This window comes from Alligator sinensis, unplaced genomic scaffold, assembly GCF_000455745.1.
Source record: "Alligator sinensis unplaced genomic scaffold, ASM45574v1 scaffold574_1, whole genome shotgun sequence".
NCBI lineage: Eukaryota > Metazoa > Chordata > Crocodylia > Alligatoridae > Alligator > Alligator sinensis.
Window position 1 is genome coordinate 180,112 of NW_005842106.1, and position 25,642 is coordinate 205,753.

The 25,642-nt window shown below is 38.5% G+C and overlaps 1 protein-coding gene across 3 annotated transcripts in view; it reads right to left on the minus strand.

Annotated features, from left to right (window-relative positions):
* Positions 1–8,828: 8,828 nt before the first annotated feature.
* The window catches only part of SLC13A1 (solute carrier family 13 member 1), a 93,076-nt gene continuing 76,262 nt past the window's right edge, over positions 8,829–25,642 (minus strand). For all 3 annotated transcript variants that reach the window (XM_025205182.1, XM_014520334.2, XM_025205180.1), the window contains 7 exons: positions 24,356–24,454; positions 24,150–24,251; positions 15,584–15,687; positions 14,376–14,485; positions 13,252–13,413; positions 12,082–12,219; positions 8,829–11,918 (listed from right to left, as the gene is read on the minus strand). In XM_025205182.1, the coding sequence (XP_025060967.1) occupies positions 11,775–11,918; positions 12,082–12,219; positions 13,252–13,413; positions 14,376–14,485; positions 15,584–15,687; positions 24,150–24,251; positions 24,356–24,454 (859 nt within the window). In that variant the 3' untranslated portion in view covers positions 8,829–11,774. The remainder of the gene's footprint in view (positions 11,919–12,081; positions 12,220–13,251; positions 13,414–14,375; positions 14,486–15,583; positions 15,688–24,149; positions 24,252–24,355; positions 24,455–25,642) is intronic.

Below are 25,642 nucleotides of genomic sequence, written 5' to 3' on the forward strand. Positions count from 1 at the left end.
ATTTAAGAGGTCAGACTAGGTCATCAGAACAGTCCTTTCTGGTCTGACCACCTTGATATTATTTCCATTCTGTGCTTGTTCATATAAATCAGTCTGAAGTTTTTTAGCAGACACCTATGATTCAGCCTTTGCTACAAAGTAGCCATCCCAACACAGCCTCTCACACTCTCTTAGATGGTAGCAGAAGAAATCCTTCTGCTTCTATATGCTGCACCTCCACTTGGAGGGGTTCCACCACCGTCCCTCTGCTGGCAAAGCCCTCCTGGCAGCAATCTTGGAATACAGACAACTTTACAATGTGCGTTCAGGTATCTAAATAAGAATTAGGCAACTACATATTTTTATGGATCTGGCTCTCAATATTTCAAACAGAGCTTAGGCAGATAGAAGTCTCCTAAGTCCAAAATGATGATTCAGAAGTCCTGTACCCAGCAGCCATTTAAACCCAGAGGCTCCTAAATAATCAAAGCACATCCCTATTTAACTGGGCGATTTCCTTCATTTCCAGAGTTCTGTTTCTGGAGATGTGTACAATTACCACAGTTTAAGTCTTGGGACTGTCTCTCATCTAAACTCAATTGGGGTCCATGAGCTGCATATATTTTATCTGAATACTTTGAGGGGTCCAAACTAGAAAGTGTTTTCAGAGCACATCTAGCACACATCAACAAGATCAGGCTACTCAACAAATACATGTATGGACCATTTTCTTTTATAATCTTGCCATAGGAAGAGGTGAGGGTAATCTTCTTCATCTACCTTTTTCATCAGCCTAATGGTTACAGCACTCACCCAGCAAATAAAATATTCAGGTTCAATGCCTCCTTCAGCATGAGGAAGTGCAAACCTGCTTCTTTTTAAAGCTCAATTACAGTATCAAAAAGAATTCAGGAATCATGTGGCCAGTGCACCAGGGGCCTAAAGAGAGAGACTGTAGTGCAACCTAGTGATTAGGTCATTCACCCAGGAGGGGGGAATTCTGGGTTCTGGTCCCTCCTCTAAGGACTCTTTCCGTATTGTAAACTCAGCAGTCATAGGATACAGACCTTAATTCTGTAACTGGTTCCATTCTGGCTTAGATCAAAACCAAAATGTTTCATAATTTCCTGCAAGCCAGAAATCTTAAAACGTTAAATGGTTTTGGAAACACCAATATACGGAGAGGAAAAGTGCTCCCTAAGTCTCTAACAGCTGCTGTATGAGATTGAGGTTCTTGTTAGTTTCCTCACTGTCATAGGAACCCATGCTTCCCACCAGCTAGAAGTCTGGGAGACCTGGGAGCCCCAGCCCAAGTCAGTCCACATGGTGGGAATGCTATGGAGCTGCAGAATCTTTAAGCCAATCCCAAGCCCAAGATGCCCAAAGGTGGAAACAGGTCTTGGTTTGGTTACAAATGCTGGCTTTGAGAGGGTTCTGGGTTCCTTTAGGGAGTAGGTATACACATCACTAGGGACTGGTGGATACTTTGTCATGTCTGCGACAGAAGAACTTCTTCTGCTTAAAGATCATGGCCTTTCTAGTGCCTTGTAACTCCCATGGTATACTGGATGCCTGAAACCACAGGCCTTCCCCATCAACAATTTGTCTTATGCATCCATAATAGCCTACCTTAGTGCTCTAGCAACCATTTAGCCCTCTCTTATGGTCTTTTTAAACTCCTTCCTGATGTCTTGTGGGAGTTTGGACAGGAAGAGAGTGATCATCCTCCATATAACTTGACTCAAGAATCTCTGTATGTGGGTTTTCAGGAATACAGCTTCCACAAAGAGCATCCATTAGATGTGGATTTCACCTACCAGAAAGGGGATCAGGTGGCAAAGTCAACATGTGATATAAATCAAGACATCACAAGACTATGGGGTTTAAAACCTAATATTTTACCTTCTACCACAAAGGGTATCAACTGGCACATCCTCTCCACTCCATACTTTGGGGTAGCAGTAATTGATTTGGTTGCTGGCAAACTGAACAACTTATAATATCCTATGTCTCTGTACAAGAGAATTCACAGAGAATTTACCTCTTTACAGTCTATGCAGCCTGTGTGGGCAATTCCATGGAAATTAATTAGATGCAGTACACGTTTATATCCATGTAAACCCCATTTAAATTATCAACTTATTATGTTAGGGTACGTAATTTTAGTTGCTCTTATTTGACAAGCACATTAGTTGTTTGTTCCTGTTAAGATACTTAGTTAAGACAATAGACTGTAATAAATTTTCTGGAACAGTCGTGAATTTGAGGGCTGTGTCTTGGTATACCCAAAGTTCCCCAAATTAGTTTTTCTCCAGTTTAGAAAACTGGTCTCAAACCTTTACAAGCTATTCATGATACACAAGAATGCTTACTTAATTCTGCTCTTGTTCTACCTTGCATAAATCTCTTCCATTGTCATCTGCTTGAGATTATTTTTTAAAATTTGATTATGCTATAGTCTGCACAGAAGGCAGAGGTAACTGCAATCATGTACCAGCAATTGCCAGTAGCGGTAGGGCTGTAAGAGTGGTCAGACCTAAACTTGGACAGCTTGAATGAAACAGGTCCAAAATGACCTTGGTTATCTTTCATTTACCATAAGGTAATTGCCAGAACATGAACAGTTACCATGGGGTAACTGAGGTACAGTAATGCAGGCAGTCCTTGACTTACAGTGTTTTGAGTTACAACGTTTTGCACTTACAATATTTATAAATTGACACCCTATTTCAACTTTATGACATTGGTTTTGACTTTACAACGCTTGATCTGATGCGACGCCATGCCAGCGAACAAGTTTGCTCCGTCGCTCATCTCCCTGGAGAACATCTGTCCAAACTTTCTTGGATACTTTATTTAAGAAAGCAGACCAAGACTCCAGAAAAACCTACAGCCAAGACTCCTGAGAAGACTCCAGCCAAGAACCCTTCAAAAAGTCCAACCAAGAGCCTTTCAAAAAGTCCAGCAAAGTCACCTCAAAGAAATTCTTCCAAATCAGTATGACTGCTATTTACAATATATACACACTAATGTAGCTATATTACTCATCTATAATTGATCGAGTACAAAATTTTGGGGTATTTTTAGTGAAAATTGGGCCTTGGTTCAGGAACCAATCCCCCATTTTTAACCTTGTTTCTTATGAGGAAATTGGTTCTGAGTTACAACGTTTCGACTTGAGATGTGGCTTTCAGGAACTGATTGTATTGTAAATCCAAGGACTGCCTGTAACCCCCTATTAATTGCTAATTGCAGGTATTTGAACAGTTACAGCCTTCAATTAGCAGGGTATAGGCCCATATCATGCTCCATCTGTTACACAGTCATGGAAATCATCTGCTTCTACCCTAGATAGATGTACTCTTTTTAAGAGGGGAAAGTGACATTTTTCTAGTTTCCTGCTTAAGCCCTGAGCTAATCAGCCCTTGATGCTGCTACTGTGGTTTTGATGCTGGTGGGTGGTTGAAGACTTGCAGAAAGTGGCTGGCACATTAGGATTTAATGGAAGGTAGAAGCAGGACTGTGATGGTACATCTGAGATATTTAGGTCACAGGTGAGCTAAATAACCTGCCAGTACCAGTGCACTATGGGAACTATGCCTCGCCATTCTGGTTTTGGAGGTCTGTGGTGGAATTCCAACCTTTGGAGGGTCACAGCTTTTACTTTTAAAAACTGAGGCTATAATGGATCATGGATGTTTAGGGTTTGGGAAAGAGACTGCTGGATCTCATAGTCTGAGCTGCTTCCTTCATTATAGCTAGGGCACCACTTCCATTAGTGCTCATGTTGACCTTCTAGAACTGGCACCACCACTTTGATCTCAATTTCAGTCACATGGCTCCACTTGCTGCCTATTCACAACTATTGATAATGTATATTCAAAACAATTACAAATGTTTTGTGAAAGAGTATCCCATATTCAGGCCGACATGACTGAATTTTACTATGGCTGAAGGCCAGTGTGGCTCACTGATTTGCACTATACCAAAAGTGAAGAATGTGTATTTTATATATGTTAATCACTTTGACAAATGTTTGCAGTGAAGGTTTCCAGCAATTGACACTCCTGAAGACAGGTGATCTAAATGATACATTTTTACCCTTTCCTCCCTGGATTTCCTACTCACACTAAGGCTATGTCTTCACTGGCATAAGGATTAGGCCTACATTTGGTACAGAAAGGAACACTGGGGCCCCTGGCACACCTTCATTTAAAGGTGCCTGGGATCTGCACATGTGGCATGGCAGGAGGCACAATTTTGGGATCAAGGATCAATCCTAATCATGCCCTTTTTACTTGTCAGTGCAGGGGGAACTTAGGATCATGATGCCCTGCACTGGCAAATTGAAAGTTGTGTACCTGCAGCCCCACTGTGGATGCAGGGTTTAAAGTTACAAGTGAGGGGAAGCCCTTCAGCTTCCCATACAGGAGTTTCTGATCCCTTATGCCCAGTAGCCCTGCCGCAGCTATGGGACACTGGGTTTAAAGTCCCTTTAGTTCCTTACTCCTTTCCCCTGTGCTCTAGAGCCTGACTGGGCTGCCAGGCATGGGGGAATATGGGTGCAGGGGTTTAGACTCCTTGGTCTATTGTGAGTGCTTTGGCTTCCTCTGGAAGGAGTTTGCAGGGAAGACTGGGCCCAATAGGAGACTGGGGCTGTCCAGGGTTGATTCTGACAATCAGCTGACTGTTGGGCATCTGCCCCAGACAGCCCCAGTATATGGAAATGCAACACATTCAATATAAGGCATCATATAAACCAGCCATAAAATGTTTACATTATATAATATATGAAATATTTTATGGCTGCTTTGTTATTTTAGGACATCTTAACTCGGGCACATGTGTAGCACTCTTGCCACTTAATGTGTAATTAACATGTTAATTGCAGCATAAATGTAATGTGTAGAGGGGGCCTGAGATCACAAAATAAGACAGTGGTAGTATAAAGAAGAGAACTCTGTGTCTACTCATTTATTGCCTTAACTTCATGAACTATACAGCAGTATTATAAATGAACTTTCTTCAACTTATTGGTGCCAATTTATTACATAAATATGTTTTATTGTTTGGTTGGGAATACCAGTCCAGTATTTTGTTTATCAAATTTAATTAATTGATAGCTAGTTGAATGACATTGCATATTTTAATATTGCGATTAGACAATGCAATGTTAAATTTAAAAAGTGTTTTAAAAACATCTTTCTTCAGATAACCCATTTTTACACAGAGCCAGTATTTGAATAGCACAAGGCAGATTTAGTATTGTGGTTAGGGGGCGTAGGTCACTCTTAAATCCATATTTGCATTTTACTATGTTTCTCTAAAAAGAGGGGGAAAATGGGTGGGGAGGGGACTAGAAATGTCAGCAAGGCAATATAAAAAAAGCCCTAATAGATTTGCTGAGCTTTATTCCCAGAGATGAATTAGTAGTCATTATAATGCTGTGGATGCTCTCTTAAATAATTTAGATGCTATTGCTTGTTTCCCAAAGATTGTAGACACTTCATCAAGCTTTAGTAAAGCTAACAAAGCATAGCTAAATATGGAAATTCCTGAAAAATAAAATACGCAAATTACTGCCTTATATTTTAGGTAGATTACCTTTTAGTTTCTGCTCAATTATTCAAAAAGCTTCCAATACACATCCTTAGATAAATGTTGCAATAATGATGTACATTCTGAAGCAGAAAAATGTCAAGTGAGTAACTTTCTACATATACCTATGCATTAAGGATGCTTCTTTCATTTCATTTCTGAAAAAAATCCTCCAATAAAAAAGAAAAAGAAAGGAAAGGAAAGAAACTAAAGCAAGCAAAAGTCTAAACTATCTGGTCACAAATCACAGAAAAAGATGGGAAGTAAAAATAGACCATTTATAATATAAGGTAAAATTTTGAACAGCCACCATTAAACTGAGGAGTCTAACTCTTATTTGTGTTATTTTTCCCCCATAATTATTCAGAAAACTTTTAAAGGGTCTCAGTGCTTAAGTTTATTCATTCCTCTTAGTAGGCTAAGTGCTGTTTGCCCTAATCACTTGGAGCCAGGGACTATATCGTTTTATAGCACACCATGGAGCACATCTCCTCATTTGAAGGAATAATGGTATAGGGCCCTCCCCCACCATTGGTGGCAGCGGGGCCCTCCCCTAGGGGGTAACAGTAGAAGTAGTGGTGGTCACTTCTCACTTTGGGATGAGAACAGGGGAATCTGGTAATTACCTTAGCAGCAAAGGTGTATCCACTTGGTAAGGCCAATTACATGAAGGAGTCCAGTAAGGCCCATGGTCCTGGATTTAACTCCCCATTTTGATGTATGAAGCAATTCATTTCTCTCAAGACTATTGTTGAAAGCCACCTACAGATTTAGAGACGCACCACTGCATTAGTTATGTTCAGAGCACAGTTTTGAGTTATTCTTCGCAAGCTTAAAATAGTCTACTGTGCATTAAAGTATGCATGTAGATGTGCCCATTTTCTGTCTAATTGGTTGGAACCTTCCCTTAATTTATCCTTCATCTGCTTCTCAAAAGGTTTTTAGTCTCATTTGCTTCCATCACAAAAAAGACTTTTCCTTTTTACTGATGCTGCTTTACACTTTTACTGTATTGGGCAATAATTAGTATTGTTGATTTTTACTTCTCTGCTAATGCTAAGCACTCAGAATGAAAATTTCCAAGCGGTTTCAAAATAGGATTAGTCATTTATTTATGCGCAATTACTGTAGCTGAGATACAATTAGAGAGGCTATTATTCTTCATGATTCTGGCATCAGATGAAGTTAGAAAGTAATGTCTTTTTCGTAGAAGAGTTTTCTACAATGGTGTACATCCAGATGGTGAAGCAGCTTGCCTTTCCCCGTTTTCAGAAACGAGAAAAAAAAAAAAAAGTAGGTGAACCAAGACTCACCAGGCACTTCCTTCCACTCCACCTGTCCCAAACGTCTGTGCTATGCCATCCTTGGAGGAGAGTTAGCCAGCTACTGGATGGATGTCTTATTATTAGATAGGAGAGAGTTTGGGCAACTCATTATATCTGAGGATTTTTCCATTTTTCCTGGCAACACCACAGTATTGTTCCTCAAACTTTGATCAGCATTATTCACTATGCTGTCTATCTCATGAAGTACTGCTGAATGAACAGCATATGTCAGTGTAGCCTCATGGCACAAACAAGACTTTTGAGTGAGGGACCACTGTGGCTTCAGGGTGAGTAGCATTGGCTAACATGGTCCTGGTTAAAAAATTGAGGTATAGAAGTTTCCTGTACCTATACATTTCTAGCTTTATGCTTTAAAATATTCATATTTGGAGGGAAAGATGAGCCTAAAATTGTGCAAACTATACTTGTTGAATTGGGATTTCACAGTGAAAACAGTAAGGGGATAATAGCGTATTGAAATAAATGAATGGTTCATAGTGGGTACAAAGATCCATCTATTTTTGCAATGTATCAGTATAATTTATGGTATTTCTATGCTATCCATTTCCTCTTTCTCTGATGCATTTTAATAGCATCTTAACAAAGAACCAGACAAATGCACACTTTTTTTAATGCTATACAAACTGAATGTTTTGAATCTAGGAAGGATGTCAACAAAAGATGTCAATCTTGTATATGAATAATGACCACTTATTAGAGTGAAGTCAAGCTGCAAACTGCAGGTTTTAGCTTCTCAAAGCCTTAAAAAAATTGTAATGGCTAAGCAATAACAAGTGTATTCTTGCAGGGTAATATGGCTGATAAAAGACAATCAATTCAGATAGCTCACTCAGGAAAGTAGAGACCTCTTGTTAAATGTTGTACATGAATAGAGGTACTGGAAAAGCAAGAGACTTTGAGTGCATGAGGAGACATTGAACATAGTTGAGAGCAGCAAAACTTTCTGATTCAATAATATGTGCCTACAATGGTTATTTGATATAGTTTTAGTAACTATACCATGATATTGTGGCTTATTTCTCAGCTACAATTACGGCTTTGAAAGATAAAGGTAGATGTCACTTTGCATGGTCTACAATAGTGATGATGATAAAGTTCATGAATTGTGGTGATGCTTTGTGCACTTTAGAGACTGAGATCCTTCATGTGATAAACTGCAATAAAAGTTGTGTTAGAATACACATCTCTCAAGAAACCTCCTAATCACAAGTCTGAATTCTTCCAAAAGGAAATTCACTAGCCTGGTATCTGATTCAACACATTGAATGCATCTTGGAATGTTAAATTACATGACAAGCCTTTGAAAGTTGTTCAGCATTAGTCCCATATGCATCAGCCTTTAAGGGTATATCTACATACACTAATAGTTAGGGTTGACCTATACAAAAAGGGCATCTATACTTAAACTTGACCTCTGGTGGTAGTCAAGCCTGAGCCTGGAAGCTCTGCTGAACTTTTGGGTGTGAAGTTGTCCCCACTCCTTTGTGCACTAGGTTTTGGTGTATGGAAAATTTGCCAGCAGACTAATTCCTGGAACAGGTCTAGAGGGGAATCTGGAATACTTTTGAGGGGCATGCTGAAAAAATAGGAAGTATGGTTGGAATGACTTTGCTGTTGACTACGTGGTATGATGTAGAAGGGAGAGATGGCTCATCAGGCTTGGGCTGGTTGAGAGCAACCTCAAGGTGGACCCTAAATATCAGTGTATATATGCCTTTAGAGACCAGATGAATTGACTTTGACTTCCATGCACTTGAGACAGGCAAAGAGGGTCCAATCCAAGGATGCTGAAGTCATTAGAAAAACTGTCTCTGATATCAGGAGGCACTGGATCAGCATGTGTGCATTGCTTGAAGGTTTTAAAACAAAACACCAGACAGTCAATGACAATAAAAAAGGTTACATTTTTATTTAAAAATCTTTTACTTTTATTTTCATGACTGGAGGAACAATTTTCACCTAGTATATGTAAAATAAAATACATAAAATTTCATTTTATTAAGTATTTGTGTTTTGATTTCCTTATGAAAATACAAATACTTCCTCCTCTATGTTTTAAAGTTATTTTATATGCAAAGTTAGCTTTTCTGGTATCAAATATGTATAATGCATTTTCTAATGCAATTTCCTTCAGCTTTATTGTCTATTCCTGCATGGACTTTTAAATTGTTATAACAATAAAACACATTTAAAAAAATTCTCAGTCACCTTTATTAAAAAACCACTGTCTATCAGAGACCACTTCTTCTAGGTCCCCTTAAATGTTCACTTAACATAAGTTTGGCTTTACAGCATGTGGCAAATGTTTCTTTTACAAATAATTGACAGTATATAGGTAAGAACATACATCACAGAGGTACACTGACATAAATGATATTCCAAAATAGCACTAACAAGCAGTCAAAAAGAGAGCAAATGTTTAATTCATTTAATCTGTGCAAAGAACTATGCAGATAATTTCTGGTAACATTTTAAGTGGTATCTCACAGACTCCATTCATATTTTGTGGCAGTCTTGATTCTTTAGTACTTTGGAGCTTCTTTGAAATGTTTCAACCTTTATCGTCACAGTTAACAACAACAATAAAGCCGCCCTAAACCTTGGTAGATCTGACCACCGGACAATTATTCCTGCACTGAGAAATTCTCGGGGGCATACTGGTTTTTGCAGTGTTTGCTATGTCTCTTACATGTGGCTGCCAAGGATGGGGTCAGGGAAATGGGGAAGGTGGATGAGCTTCCTTGCAACACCCACCAATGTCAGACTAGCCTTCAGATGTAGCCAACATCAGGTTCAATAGCTTTTAGACTGCTAATATTAAAACTAAAATAAATTTGGTCTATGGATAATCAAAAGTGGCTTTGCATTATTTCCTATGGGGAGCAGCTGTACTGAGCATTCTTCAACTGTAGTGTAGGTTATGGGCCAAATGACTTTAAAGTAGGAATGAAGAGTCTTGAAATACACAACCATGTATACTTCCTCTTAAAAGACCATACGGCAATTTATACTTCAAGACTGAGCTGACTGATCCTCATAAGAAAAGAATAGAACTGTGATATTTCTCAAAGTGCATATTCTTTACATTTTCCAGTAATTTGAAGGCAGCTCTTTGAGAAGTACAGTGAGCGATAAAGAAAGGATAAACCAGATAAAGCACAAAAATAAAAACAAATAATAAAGCAAAGGCCTGATCCTACTCTTTCTATGGCAAACTCCCACTGAATTCAGCAGGACTGGAGCCACTAATAAATAGTATGTCATAAATATTATATATACGCCAATATATTTTATGTATACTCATTAGAGCAAAAATATACATTCAGTTTATATGAAATATATGTAAGAAGATGCTTAAACTATAGGAACACAGGACTAGGAGGAACATAGGACCCTTATTTACATTCTCCACAAAAAGACCATATGTTCCTAATCTACTTGGAGACCTAATAAAAAATAAGGGTTTCATTTTGCTAGGTGTTATGCTAACATAGACTAAAAAAAAAATATTCCTTTTTTGTAAAGCTTACAGTATAGATAAAGCAGAAGAGAGATTGTATAAAATAATAGCAGTTTTTATAATGGAACATCAACATTTCAAAAATCCTGCTTCATTCACCGTATCATGGCATCTGATGCACTAACCAGTAGCAACTGGGAATAATTCACACATTGCAACAATTATGTACATTCCAATGTTGACATCTATATTATAGCTCTTAACAGGACAGACAATATTTATGTTGCATCTTTATCATAGCTATTAACAAGAAAGACACAATATTAACAATGTAAGTTATTTCTAAATACCCACTCAATGCAAACTTCCTCTTCAACTGCACTGGCCCTTTTGTATTTCTAACATTATTACAGTTATCTTAATATTCCACATGTCCTGCAGGACATACTTCCTTCTGACAAAGAGGCACTTCTGTCCTACTTGACAGGTTGAATGTTAAGACCCCAGAACTGTTGGGGTGTGTGTGTGTGTGTGTGTGTGTGTGTGTGTGTGTGTAGTATTAATTGCTTTGATGTGGACTTAGCAGAAAATAATTCTGTTAGCTTACTCTACACTCCTATAAGCTTCACTCAGGAGTGCATCTCCATTCAGAAAAATTCTAGAGTACATTTTTAACCTTAAGCATACGTTTTAAGAAAGGTCCTAAATATGATAAGCTTATAAAACATTATCAAAGACATTCCTGAATTGGGATCTTAATGTTTCCACTTATAGATAGTGAAAGAATGGCCAGAGTAATGTTGACAGAAAAACTGCTGTATAAATAGCCATGCTGCTCTCCTCACATTGTTTTTTGTGTTTCCTGAAAGAGCACATCTACAGACAAGTCTCTTAATGGACTGTTCAGATCGTTTCCAACCTGACCTTTTGTTTGCAATCATCATTTTAAAAAGCATCACAGCTGTATAATACCAAACTAAAATAAAAACAGTGTGTTCTTAGGCTAGCAACAAATGTTACCACCACATTTGAAATATCAAAAGCTGTACTTTGTACTATTTTATGACCCTAAGAAAAGGGGCACATTGATATTCATAATGAATGTGCACATTCACAGATGTTCCTTCAAAACATATAAAAATACAATCTGAACTAGGTGAACTGGGCACGAAACATGTTCAGCTTTGATAGTTTTTTTCATGTTCATGTTCATATAGCATTCTTGCCAATTAGGAACACCAAAACAGATTGCCAGTCCTTTGGACTGGGAGATACGGTGTTTACAGTAACCTGGATCACTATCATCACTGAAGCACTCTGTATTTTTAGTAACTCATCATATGATAGTGATATGAAAATCAAAATCAGAACAAACGCTGGCTAGTTAGCTTCTATGGCCCTGTGTTATTCACAGAAGAAAGAATTGGTGCCCAGGCTGGATATGTATAGAGGTCATACAGGGGCACTACCCATGTCATGATAGCAAGCATAACTACAGCAACTCCGATGATGTTAATGCCCAAGCCAGCTTTCACCTAAAGCAAAAAGAAAAATCAGAAGTTGATACCGAGAAATACTACAATCAAGCTTGGCTAAAGCAAATTTCCATAATAGTAAAATCATACATTACTCCTCCAGGATGATTATCAGCACAGAAAGTTACATACAGTAATTAAGGATGTTTTGGTAATAACTCACCATGTCAATAATGCTTAAATGACCATATGAAAATACAATAGCATTGGGTGGATTTGCTACTGGTAGCAGGAATGCAAATGAAGTACACAGTGTAGTAGGTATTAGTATAAAAAGTGGGTTCACATGAATAGCTTCAGCCTGTCAAATAGTAAAAAGAATGAGAGAATGGATTTCAGAGGATATATTAACTACATCAAACAAATACCTAAAATGGTCACACAAGTACATTAATTCACTGAATCCCTAGTTCAAATACAAAGAAATACCCTTGTGCGAGAACTCCATTTTTGCTTATGCGATGTGTTGCACTGGATTCAAATAAACCAAGAAAAGGTGCTCATATCCCACAGTAAGTATATCTGGACACACAGCTATTCTAGACTAGCTGGTGTACTTTAAACTGACAGCCTACCCCCTGCTCCCCAACCCTGATTAATTTCCAATTGTAGAGAAGTCCATCGAAAAAAGCATAGAGAATTTGCATCCTAACACACAAGAGTTCAGCAGTTTAAGTCGGCTGAGAACAAGGATGATGAATTTGAATTTGGATGTGATAAATGAAAGTTAGTGCCAGACTTCATGAAAATAATAATACATATGTTATAATGAAGTAGTGGGAGAGGAAGAAGACTATAGTATTTGAAAGCTGGGCAGGAGACAAGGAGAGGAAAGGGGAGATTAATGTTGTAGGTTTCAGAGGAGGAGCTGAGAGTTTTATGCTGCCATCCAGCATTTGTTCCAGGGAAGAGGAAGAGACACAGATACAGTGAGAACTGAGGAAGAGATAATTACATAATAAACAACTCCATTGTCTTACTGCACTCTTTTAGAAAGAACTGTTTTTTTAATGTTTATATTTAAATAATGTTTTTGTCAAAAAGGTTTTTTTTTTCAAAATCTGAACTTTGAAGGAAATTTTTTCCAGAAAATTCAGAAAACCATTATCATTTATGAATTACTAAAAAGACCCCAAACAAACAAACAAAAACATTTTAAAACATTTTCATAGTTTGTTTGTTTTTTTAAATAAGATGCTTCTTTGAGTAGGTGCTACCACTCCACTGGTAGATTGGTAGAACCAGTGCTTTGAACGAATCTCATATATTTGTATTCTTTTTGAACAGAGCAAAGAACAGTAAGGATAAAGCAGACCTTACATAGGGTACTCACCAGAGGTGCTAGTATAGGCAAGAATATTGTAATGGTAGCTGGATTGCTGGCCACTTCTGTCACTGAAGTGACAATCAAAGATGAAATCAGGATAATCAGCCACATTGGTAATGATCCCAGAGGAGTTAATTTACTTCCAATCCAAACTGATAGATTTGAATCCTGCATAGTGAACAAGATTATGTAAATATATCACAGCAGCTATTGAATACAAAATAGTAAGTTCAGTAATTTGCACGGTAGTTACATAAATAGAGATAAGACATTCTTCATGATCCACCATATATTTATCAGGAGAACATTCTCGTGTCAAAATGTTGTACTCTTTTACTATAACGAGAATTGAAAACTATATTGCAATATATATCTCTTCATCGATATGCTTCAGAGATGCTTAAGGAGACAACTTCAAATGTTTTTAGCGTTTGTGCATAACAAGCTTTATGAGCAAATGCTGCTTATTTTACTCATGTGTTTGGACAGCAGAGCTCCAGATGGGGTGAGAAGGAGGTGTCATTCATGCAAACAGCTGCAGGATGGCAGCATTAGATTGTAATGACTAGCTAGCTCAGGTGCTGTGGAAAGAATACAGTCACATAAATGCAACACTGCATGGGCTAACTACCTCGATTCAGAAACAGTGTATATTAGCTTGGATGGTATGCCATGCTAACACAGCTGTACTTCTTCTAGCACCTGACTTAGCTCTGAACAGGCTAGCACAGGTGCCCCTATTTACTGAAATATTTATATTTTTAAACAGTTCTTTAATTATAGTTAATTTCTTGCCTTTTAAATAGTAGGAAAATATAAAATGTATTCAGATGCATCAAATGTAGATTGACTGGAGTTACTTATGTCATGGTTCTGATTAGTAAACAAATTTTTCTGCAGACTTATAATTTTTTAAGGCTGTTAATAAGGCTCCACTGTAATTTTTACCCTCTTATATGAATAATCTTGAATCTCCTCAGCATTACCATGTACAGTGTTTGGTTCATTCTTAGCAAAATTGCTTGAATGCTCAAATAGAATGTTTGAATACCCTTGAATATGCTATAAATCTGTATTGCACTTGGTGCAGATCATTTAAATATTTCAGTATATTGTATACATTGCATTACCTCACAGCCATCTGCCAGTGCAAACCCTCCACCAACAAGAATAGCTATTTCCCACGGCATGCAGGTCTGAAATTCCTTCCAAGTAATCAGTGGAGCATAATCAAAAAAAGCTAGGAAAAAAACATAACAACCTTTAAAAAAATACTCATTTCCAATACTTGGATAAACTTATACCTATCCTATGGAGGGAAAGGAAATATTTAAAGTAAATCTTTGTCATCATAAAATTAAGAAGGTTTTTCCTGTAACCCATGTTGGCTTTTTGGGGCACTGCCTCAGCTCAGGTGAATTGTCATAGTGTAAAGTCATTTGAATTATGACCGTTTACATCATAAAGCCCTATAAAGCCAATGGAAAGATGTTTTCCATTTAGATATCAGATCCCTATGTAAAGCCAGCCTCTGCTGCCTGTATAGGGCATCAGTTCTTACTCTGCAAGTATTATTCATGATTATCAGTGCAAGGGATTGATTTCCTGCTAAGATACCAGTCTGTGTAATAAAGTAGACCCTGGGCACATCTACATGTGATGCTATGTCGCCGTAGCAACATGCTAAAGCTATGTAGCATCCACAGGTGTCGACCCATGACCAGGAGCTACAATGCCATAGCAATGTGCTCCCCCAGTATAGTGTGCCGCTATGGCAAAGTATCTGCTAAAAATAACTGGGCACCACATGTACAGTGCAGTGCGGTCTGTTACTGCGTTGTAATTTAGTACTTCCAAGAGAAAGCACTAAATCACAGTGCAGTAACAATGTTGCCATAGTGACACATGTAGAAGTGCCCAATGCAGGAAAAATCAAATATCAAATGAACATCTAACTGCCAATTTAGTTACATTATATTTGTTTTTATGTTTACATTGTAGTCTTCACTTCAGCTTCATTGAAATGAAATTGTATGTTTCACTCTCTTTCCATAAAAGAATTATTTTCCACTTCTCATAAACTAGCTCAGTGCTTTTGTGTATGGGCTTCCAGAACTGCAGAAGAAACATTTGAAAAAATAGCACATATTTTTCTATTTATACCAGTTTCCAGGCACCACTAACCTCCTATCCAGTTTTCTTTCATTTAGCAACATCAACAGTACTTGCTGGGCTTAAGTATCTGACAATATTCCTTTAACAACACCAAGTTATGGTCATATGGGGCCAAATCCTACAGTTCTTACTTTAGAAAAGCTCCCAGTAAAGCATACTCAACTGTTTTCTCCATTTGAAGTCCTAGACACTCTTTTTGCAGGAATTATAAAGAAGAGGAGGCCAATCAGTAAGGCAGCTGTTGAATCGGTAGCAAAACCTTTGTACCTGGAGAGAGATTAAAGATGTATTTGCTAAATAAAGAATGAAGAATATACAGCACCTGGAAAAATAATTAGGTTAATAGCTGCAGAAATACACATGAATGCCATAAAAAGTAACCTTTTTGTCTGTACAACATTTTTTCACCATCTAGTGATCTTTAAGTTTCAGGATTTTTATGCTTAAATTTCCTAATTTCCACATGACTTTACCAGTTTCTTGGGTACAGTGTTTGCTTTGTAACTTGGTAGTGGTGCATTTAACAACAGACCTAACATTGGTGCTAGGAGGATTATTCTTTCCCCAAAGTTTCTTAATGGTAAAGAGCTGGCCTGGTGCTTCTTCTAACACCCCATCCTGTCAGCACAGGAGCAGGATACCACAGCGCCCTACACTGTACCAGTTTCTGGTATATTTTCAACCCTTGGAACTATTTGCAACAGTGTCCAATTCAGCATTTTTTTCTCACCACAAATTCCCGTTCAGTTACATAAGATTTTTGCTTGATCAAGAATTATTGTTTCGATAAGGGGCCATATAATACACATATTTCTACATAGACTTAATACTATTCTGGTTGGATATTTGCCTAGCATAACTTAGCCCTGATTTTTTTTTTTTTTTTACTATGTGGGTGTATCTATATATGCAATTAATTGAAATCACTAAAGTTTGGTGCATATTGCCCTGGATTTTATTGCTCCTGGGTGCAGGGTTTGAATGTACGCCCAGGAATGCAGCACATTGAGCTGGGTCAGAGAACCCCAGATGGCAGGGCTTGGAGGGTCAGCCTGGGGCTGCTTCAACCTCGCTCAGCATGCTGCAGAGGGGCTGGCTGGGGTACAAGGATGCTCCAGTATGGGCCTAGCCAGCAGGCAGCCCCCACGCTGAAGCACCCTCATGCTCCCGCCCGCCAGGTCAGTGTCTACATATGCATTGCTATGCACAAAAAAACTGTTCAGAAGGACAGAAAATGAATTTACAAGTAATAACCTGCTGCAGAATGTATTATTTTCTTTCAGCCTAATAGAGCCTAATGTGTAGAAGCTGAGATGTTTACTGCAAAGCTAATTAGGCAACAGCAGTAAATATCTCATGTAGATGTGCTCTGTTATTCATAAACCATCACTCTTTGTTATATGGCCACACTTTATGACATCCCATAATCCAGTAGGGCAGTCTAGAACACCTAGACCTTAAGAGCAGTGCTGGGTAAAACTCAAGATATTTTAATAAATATAATGTACTGAACCCCCCCCCATTTAAAAACTAATTTTCTCATGTAGGCTCTACGTACTATAAAATAAATACTGTCAGTGTGTTAAAAATAAAGGCAGTGAGTGACTCTTTTAAGTATATGTTAGTTTTTTGTTGGTTTTTTTATACTGCTTGCTACCATATAATTTCTTTTATGGATATTACACTTTAGAAATATGTGGGATGCACTATTTTCCATGCTGCAGGAGAGGATTGCTCAACTCTCCAATTAGTTGAATTCATTCATAGAATAGTCATGTACCTGCTGATGGCCTAGGCAGCCATTTAACAGAAGTCTACACTGCAAAGTTCTGCTCTAATAGCTATGTGGGCTAGGAGTCAATGTAGCTATTTTAACAAAACCTGTGGGTACATAGCTACGCTGATGAAAGAATGTTTTTATTGGCCTCATTTTTATTGTTTTGGGATGGGGTGTAGCTCTGCCAGCACATACACTGTACCTCCACAATGGGATTCTGCTAATACACCTAGAAGGCAAGTTCAGACATGCAGGCACATGTGGTTTGTGGCATCACAAACCTCTTTGTGGTGCCACAAACCACACAATGGAATGTTAAAATGCCCCCCACACTGCAATTTGCAGCACAGGGGCAAAATTTGTTACCAGCAAAAAAAAGCACCAGGAAAAAAGTGGCATAGAGCAAGGGAACATAGCATGCACCAGAACAAACAGAAGTTTGGTCCTCCAGTGAGATGCTCTGGCTGCCGGCCAGGATGTTGCTGCTGCTCAGTCTGTGCCCCTGCTGCTCCAGCACGTTAGGAGCCAGGAGGAGTTGGGCAAGGGCAGTTTGCCCAAAGCGGGGCAACGTGTCCCGCAATAAAACGCATATGCAGGAGCGTGAGCTGCAGCACAAAGTAGCATCAAAAATTTGTACTGCTACTATTTGAGCCATTGCACATGCATATGCCTGCATGTTTGGATGTGGCCAGGCTGATATAATTCCAAAGATAAAGGCTTCTGTTGTGTCAACAAGGCCTATACTGTAGGATCCAATCCTGCATTCTCACATGATTAGCCTGGATGCAAGACTTGGCTTGAAATGATATAATTCCTACAGTTACCTCTTTTTGAAAGCAGAGTCTTCTGTGAATAACAAAACTATGTGGTTTAATAACTAATCAGCATTCCGGGAAAATCTGCTCATGGGACAGTACTGCATATACATGCATGGGCTCAAAGAGATAAAACTACCTGAACTGAATTAAAAAATAAAACAACAAGTGACACTACTGTTTGGTGTGCTGCACATGCACCTCATCTTAGCAGGGGCATTTTAAATACCATTTTTTTGAAGTATGTAAATTTTTCAAAATCTATTTGTCTCATTTTTGATGTACACACATAAATTATGCAGCAACATAAGGTACTATAGAAATACTTGCCCTACAAATCATCTAAGTGCTGCACTCAAAGGAAATCTTGTAGCCAGCTAAATTGAGGTAATTCTGGGGAATAGGAGACATGGCAATCTAACACAAAGTATTCTATTCAGGTTCCTGCAACTGCACCAAGCCCTATGCACTTCCAGAAGTGCATGTTGTAGCCTGATGTTAGCACAAAATAAACATACAAGCCATCCTGTATGCACGCATGTACCTTATTTTATAGTACATTATTAAAGTGGAAGTATTTCAACCTGAAACATAATCCAACCAACACTGTTATTACCTACCCTAGATATATCATCTCTACTGAACCACTTGCCAGTGTAAAAACTTCCATTCCTGAACAAGCTCATAAAGAACCTGGGCAAAGACCAAATTGCAGCTCATCTGATTGAAGCTAATATCCTAGGCCCAGTGCAATCTGGATTCAGTCTGGGACATGGAACTGAGACTGCTTTACTGGGATTGATGGATGATATCAGGAGATAGCAGATATCCATCCTCATCCTGAACCACTTTGCAGGATTTGACACTATTGAGTATAAAGCATTGCTGTCTCTTCCTGAGAGAGGTAGCCCAGAGTCAAGGTAATATACTGATTCATCATTCTTTAGTAAGGTTATAAGTTAGGTTGGTAAAGATTAGCTGTTAGATATAATTGACTTTTGTAAGGCATTTACCTTAGTACAGAGGACTTTCTGATAAAATATTAGCACTGCACAATATTAGTAAAGCATATATTAAATGTTTTAAGAACTGGCAGCTGACAGATCTCAAAATATTAGTCAGCAAAAGGGGGTTGTTAATAAATGGGGAGTTCTCTGGTAGTGTTCCAGAGGAATCATTACTCTGCCTGTCACTATTCAAAATATTTTCATCAGGTATTTGGAACTAAATATAAAGTTTGAAGATGATGCAAGTTTTGGGGTAATGATGAAGATGGAACAGTCAAATAGTACAATTTTCAACACTTGATAATCTGAGCCTATTTAAACAACATGCATGTGAAGAAGCCAAATGGAAAGTTGCACATTTAGAAATAAGGAATGTAGGCCAGATCTACATCAGAAAGGACTATAACCTGGAAAGAGCCAAGTCTGAAAAGAATGCGGTGTGATAAAGCAGAGGCAACTCAACATGAGCTCCCAACACGAAGCAATGGCAAAAAAGGCTATGTCATCCTTGGATCTACAACCAGGGCTGTCATGGGTGGAATTTCAAAGTGATTTTGCTTCTGTGTCCAACACTGTTGAGACCATTACAAGAATACTGCATATAATTCTGTATTCTCATGGTTTCCTTACACATGCTCTCAGGAGCCACTCTAATTAAAGCACTTACAGCATCTCATGTATTCAGATTCCTGAACTTCAAATGGTGGCAGGGACACTAACTAAAGGTCATTAAACGAGCTTTAGTTAAAGGACCCCCACTTCCATTTTAAAGCGCAGGTATGCTGAATATACAAGATGCTGAGGCTGCTGGAACGTGCTAATTAGTACACTCCAGCAGACTTGATTAATCGAGTCTGCTCCAACACGCTATAATTACCACGCATTGGAGCAGATGTCCCACACATCTACAGGCACCTGGTGTCCAAGTATTTAAAAGAATATTAAAAAGAGATGGTACAGAGAAGAGTCATATAAATGAGGAGACTGGAGAAAATGACAAAGTAAGAAGCTTAAAAGCACTTCCTTATTTGTTTCTGAAAAGAAGGTTGAGAGACTTGATTAGTCTATCCATGGGGAGAAAATACCAAGTACTGATGGGAGGAAAGACAGAATGAGAACAAATGATTAGAAGCTTTCAAAATGGAAATAAGGCAAACATTTTTAGCAGTGAGGGTGATTACATCACTGGTACAAACTACCGAGGGAAATAATGGATTGTCTGTCTTTTGATATCTCTAAATCAAACCTGGATGCTTTTCAGGAAGATATGTTGTAACCACGTACAAGTCACTGGACTAAAAACAACAGGAAGCACTGTAAGGGTGCCTATACATGAGCAGCGAGGCTGCTCTGATGCAATGTAATTATAGCACATTGGAGCAGACTTGACTAAAAACTCATATAGAACAGAACAGAACACCCCTGAACAAATTCTCGGTTCTCATTTGAAATCATAATGTACAAAACTTGGATAAACTGTAGTTAGACTAAATCTTCGAATATTGAAAAGAACACAATATACTTGTACATTTTAAGGATAATAATACAATGAAGTAATTATAACAAGAGCTCTGCACAAAGAAGCAAGATCTGGATAGCACAAATTTTTTTCTTATGTTTCTTTTGTAAAGAATTACAGGCTTTGTATTTCATCAGGTTAGGTCAAAGACCATACAATATATCATAATTAAACCTAAGGTAAAATGACACATGCTTATATTCCAAATAAAAACATTAGCGGGCATACATGAAGCACTGTCCTTGTGAGGGCTAAGTTCGCAGATGACACCAAATTATAGGGAAGTGCGGTCACACTAGAGGATAAGCTGGCAATTCAGGCCAAGCTGGACAGGCTCGCAAGGTAAGCAGATTAAAACCTGATGACATTCAACACAGAGAAATGCAAGGTGCTCCACCTTGGGAGAAAAAACCCACATCATGCTTATAGGCTTGGCAGTGCTACACTCATGATCAAAAGAGACTTGGGGGTCATGAATGACCACAAGATGAATGTAAGCCAATGCAATGCTGCAGCCAGCAAAGCAAATAAAACTCTGGCATGCATCTACTGATGCATCTCAAGCAAGAGTCAAGAAGCCATCCTCACACTTTATTTGGCCCAGGTGAGGCTGCAGGTGGAGTACTACATCTAATTATGGGCCTCACACTTTGGAAAGGATGTGGAGAAGCTTGAGAGAGTTCAGAGGAGAACCACATGCATGGTTAGAGGTCAAGAGAAGAGGCCTTGCGAGGAGAGGCTGAGAGGCATGGGACTCTTCAGCCTGGATAAGCGAAGACTCAGGGGTGACTTGGTGGCAGCCTACAAGTATATAAGGGGTGTGCATCAGGAACTGGGAGAACGTCTGTTCACCAGGGCACCCCAAGGGAAATCGAAGTCTTAATAGTCACAAACTGCTGGAAGACGGTTTTAGACTAGACATAAGGAAAAACTTCTTTACTGTCCGAGTCTCCAGAGTCTGAAATAGACTCCCCCCAAAAGTGGTGCAAGCACCTACTCTGGATCCTTTAAAAAAATGCTTGGATGCTTATTTTGTTGAGGTGATCTGACCCCAGCTGACTTCCTGCCCCTTGGGCAGGGGGCTGGACCCAATGTTCTTGTGATATCCCTTTCAACCCTAATGCCTATGGAATCTATGAAGTATCTGTGAGTATAGTTATTATAAGAACACTCTATTCTTCTCTATTTGTGAGAAAAATACTTTTGTCAGACAATAAGCAGAGAAGTTTAAATAGGAAAATATTGGTGTTTAAATGGAAAGAATCTGACAGTAAGCCTCAGCTTTTAAAGACCTATTTACAATTGCTTTTTTTAGTATGTGAGCTAGGTCATTAAGTGATGCTATGTGAACATTAAATGCTATTATAAACCAGGAAGGCATGTTCAGTCAGTCTGATTGCTTGATTGGCTGATTGCTTGATTAAATCAACTTCTTTTAGAAAAATGTTGCTAAATGAAGAGAAAGATCATAAGCTCTTCTGTGTGGAAAGAAGGTTCTCTGCATTTTTCTATTGCTTGGAAAATATATTCAAAAGGTAAAAACAATGCAAATTCTTAATGATAGGCAGAATCTATTAAATGTTTTTGCACCCCAAAATACCTCTGCTCTGCACTTTACATTTTCAGAGTTACAGCCATTTCTCACAACACCCCCCACCCTTCTGCTACCACCCTGCTACAGGTCTGTGTCTGTATCATTAATTGTGGAAGTAAATGCATATATAGTGAAGAGTATGAGTATCTGCTTGTTCATGCATGTTCACCTGAGATGAAAACATAGATAGGGCTGTCATTAGTTTGTATATTGTAATGAGAGAAATCAGAGTTGATAAGGTTGTCAAGGAGAGGATGTAAAAAGAAGAGGTGGGGGAAAGAGATAGGTACCCTTGGAGGGAAACAACAGACACAAGGAAGGAAGAAAAGCTACCAGAAGAAGTGCTCAAGGAATAGCCAGGGAGGTAGGAGAGAACCAGAGGAAGACACAATGTAGTAACCAGGGGTAGGAAGAGAAAAAGAAACTGGAGAAGGAAAGAGTTTTCAGATATAGAGGGTGATCAACATGTTCAAAGCAGCAGACAGATCAGGAAGGGCAAGAATGGAACCAAGTTAGTGATAAGATAGTTAAGACATTTCAGAGTGAAGAAATGAGGGAAATGATATGATAAGAGGGAAATTATATGACAGCTGGGCAAACAAAACAGGTGAGATTAAGAAAGGATTTCTGATGAATGTTTGGTGAAATAAAATCTAAATGAACATTCAGAGAATTTATCAATTTATAGCACACAAAGGGTGGGGACCCATGACAGTGATAAATCCCTGTGATCTTTTACCTGGTCACATGCTTGTTACACATTAACTGCCCATGTGCATGTTCTAACTCCATTGTAGATAAAAGCTAAATTGTAGTAACTTGGTATCATGCTTCTCATTCATAAATGACTAACCTAATATGAGGCATTTGCAGATGTTCCCAGGACCTGATCTATGATCATACAGCTTGCTTTAAGCTGCATGATTGTAGATGAGGTCCCATTTGTGCACATGTTCGCCAATGCCAGGAGCCACAAAGGGAACATGATTTAAGTAAGGCAAGGTGGAGGGAGGGACAGGTGGGACTGGACAGCCTGGTGGGTTTGCAGGGGTGGGGATTGTACATTGGGGTGTGTGGGGATCTTAGGGCTAAAAATAGCTCTACCAGGATGGTGGGAGGGCTGGGGGGGAGGGTAGGAAAAGTGTAGCCTTGAGTTTGGGGCAAGTGGCTGGGCTTTCTCAGTTCCAGGGATTCACTCCAAACTTCTACACACATTTGGTTAGATGAACTAAGTTAGATCAGGCTGGCCATTTTTTGCCTTATCTAAACTACCTGAATGTATGTAGTTTATCACTTAGATCAACCTAATTCTAGTTAGGTCAATCTAAGCGTAACATCTGCACATACCCATAGTTTGCATTTTCACAGACCTGCAGGTTGTAAATTAGCTTCTTTTCTATGTTGGCTAACACATTACACCAGCAGAGTCTCCGTATGCCTGACAAAGGATATTTGTGCCTTAAAGCTTGCAAAGAACATTTTTCCAACTAGTTAGTTGGTGTAATAAAAAATATCACATCTACCCAAAGAACCTTGCCTACCCATAGTTAAGCTTTTATGTACTATGGGGTATGTGGGTACCTAGTTTATCTGCCCATACTATAACTAAATACATTTCTAGATATTTTATAATCTTCAGACTATGCAGACTATTCTTTCTTCCTACCTACCTAGAAATATATAATTGCTTAATGTTAGTACATAAATGCATATGATCTACTAATATAATACTTATGTGCATAAAGGAGATAAGCATAAATAGATCCCACTATCTCCACTTTGTCACCCTGATTGCTAAACCAGAATGACACCCTTGTCAAATAAACTTATGAATTTATATAAAAACTGCATTTGGTTTCACAGCACATCTAAACAATAATACATTATTAAAATCAGGGCAATAATTACATAGCTGTAAAAATACATTTTAATAAGTATTCTTTTATCATCATCATATATAAGTTCATTTAGGACCAAATAGTATAGTTACTGGTAGCATTTAAATTATGTTACTCACTGTGGAAAAAGTGAAGACCATCCAGGGATGAATCCAGGATCTCTAGTAAACCACAACAGGGCCATTAGAATGAATAGGACAAGAGTAATAATCTCCGGGTAGCTGCAGCAAAAGCACAGTTTGTCATTGTCTGTTTTCCTTGCATTAAAACTATGCTTGCTTTCTAGTGCCTTTGTTTTTTGCCTGCAGTTTGCAGTCTGTCTTACCTTACTGGTCCAAGCTTTTTATATTCCTCTTCAATCACCTGGGCTGCGGCCTGTTCTCTGGCTGATTTTGCCTTGCCGCATTGGAACATTTCTTTGAAACTGGGAAGTAAATCAACAATAAGAAATGTGTCTTCATATTACAGCCCAAATTCCCAAGCTTTTAAAGTATTGGATACATTTATTAGATTAAGACCTCAGGTCTACAAGCCAAGCTACTGTCTCCCATTTAATTGTTGCTACCCAGGATCTCCGAATACTGTGATTAACTTAAGAGTACACAACTGAATTGGAGACTGATGAAGGAAGCAGTAAAATAGGGCCCAGTGTTGAGGTTTGTGATTAAGACAGAGCAGGTAACCTGCATGTTTAGATTCTTAGGACATACAGCATGGCTTAATGGATAAAACCCTGGATTGGAAAATCAAGAAACTTTGATTGATAACAAATGATCTGAGATGTGGCTGCAGGCAAGTGCATCCCTAATTTTCCTTCCACTTCTTGTTCATGTTAAATGTAAACTGTAATCTCTTTAAGGAAGGGGTAGTATTTTACTATATGTCTACCACACTTGCCACAAGTTGGGACCTTACACACATGCACACACAAATATTAACAACAAGTGACTCATGAGACTGAAGACCTAGTAGGTATTCTATTTCCAAATGCTGAGGTTTGTCATTTAGACCAGGAGTGCTAGACAATAATGATTATGTCTGTACAATCTTATTCATACAGGTTTTTCTGTCAGAAAGGACAAAGATCTTTAAAAAAAAACCCCAAAATGGCTTATTTACCCATGAAGGGGGATTCCTTTGCAAAAAAACAAAAATCAGATCTAGTTAAAGGAAATTGTCAATGGCTTTGTTGAGTCTGACTCTTTCTCATACAGCATCATTTTCTTCTGCCCTGGGAGAGTTTTTACTGCATTTATTAGCCAGTGCAGTAATTGGGGAATACGACAGAGTATCTCACTATGAATTAGATGATCGATTTTAGCTTTCAATTCACCTTCTCTTGGATCTCTCAATCCACCCTTCTACTGTGTTACAAAGAACACCATCAATACAGCCTAGGAATTTTTTTTTAATTATACTATTATTAGAGGGGGAAACACTTCCAATTGATTTTCTACAACCTGCATCTGCTATTTACCCCCTTAGAAAGCAAGGGCTCTGTGGATAGCATTTAATACCTATTTAACACAGTTATATATTCATTCACAAGATTCAAGGCAGTGGAGACCCAAAACATTGTTATTCTATCTAAAAACTTGCAGCACAACTCTGA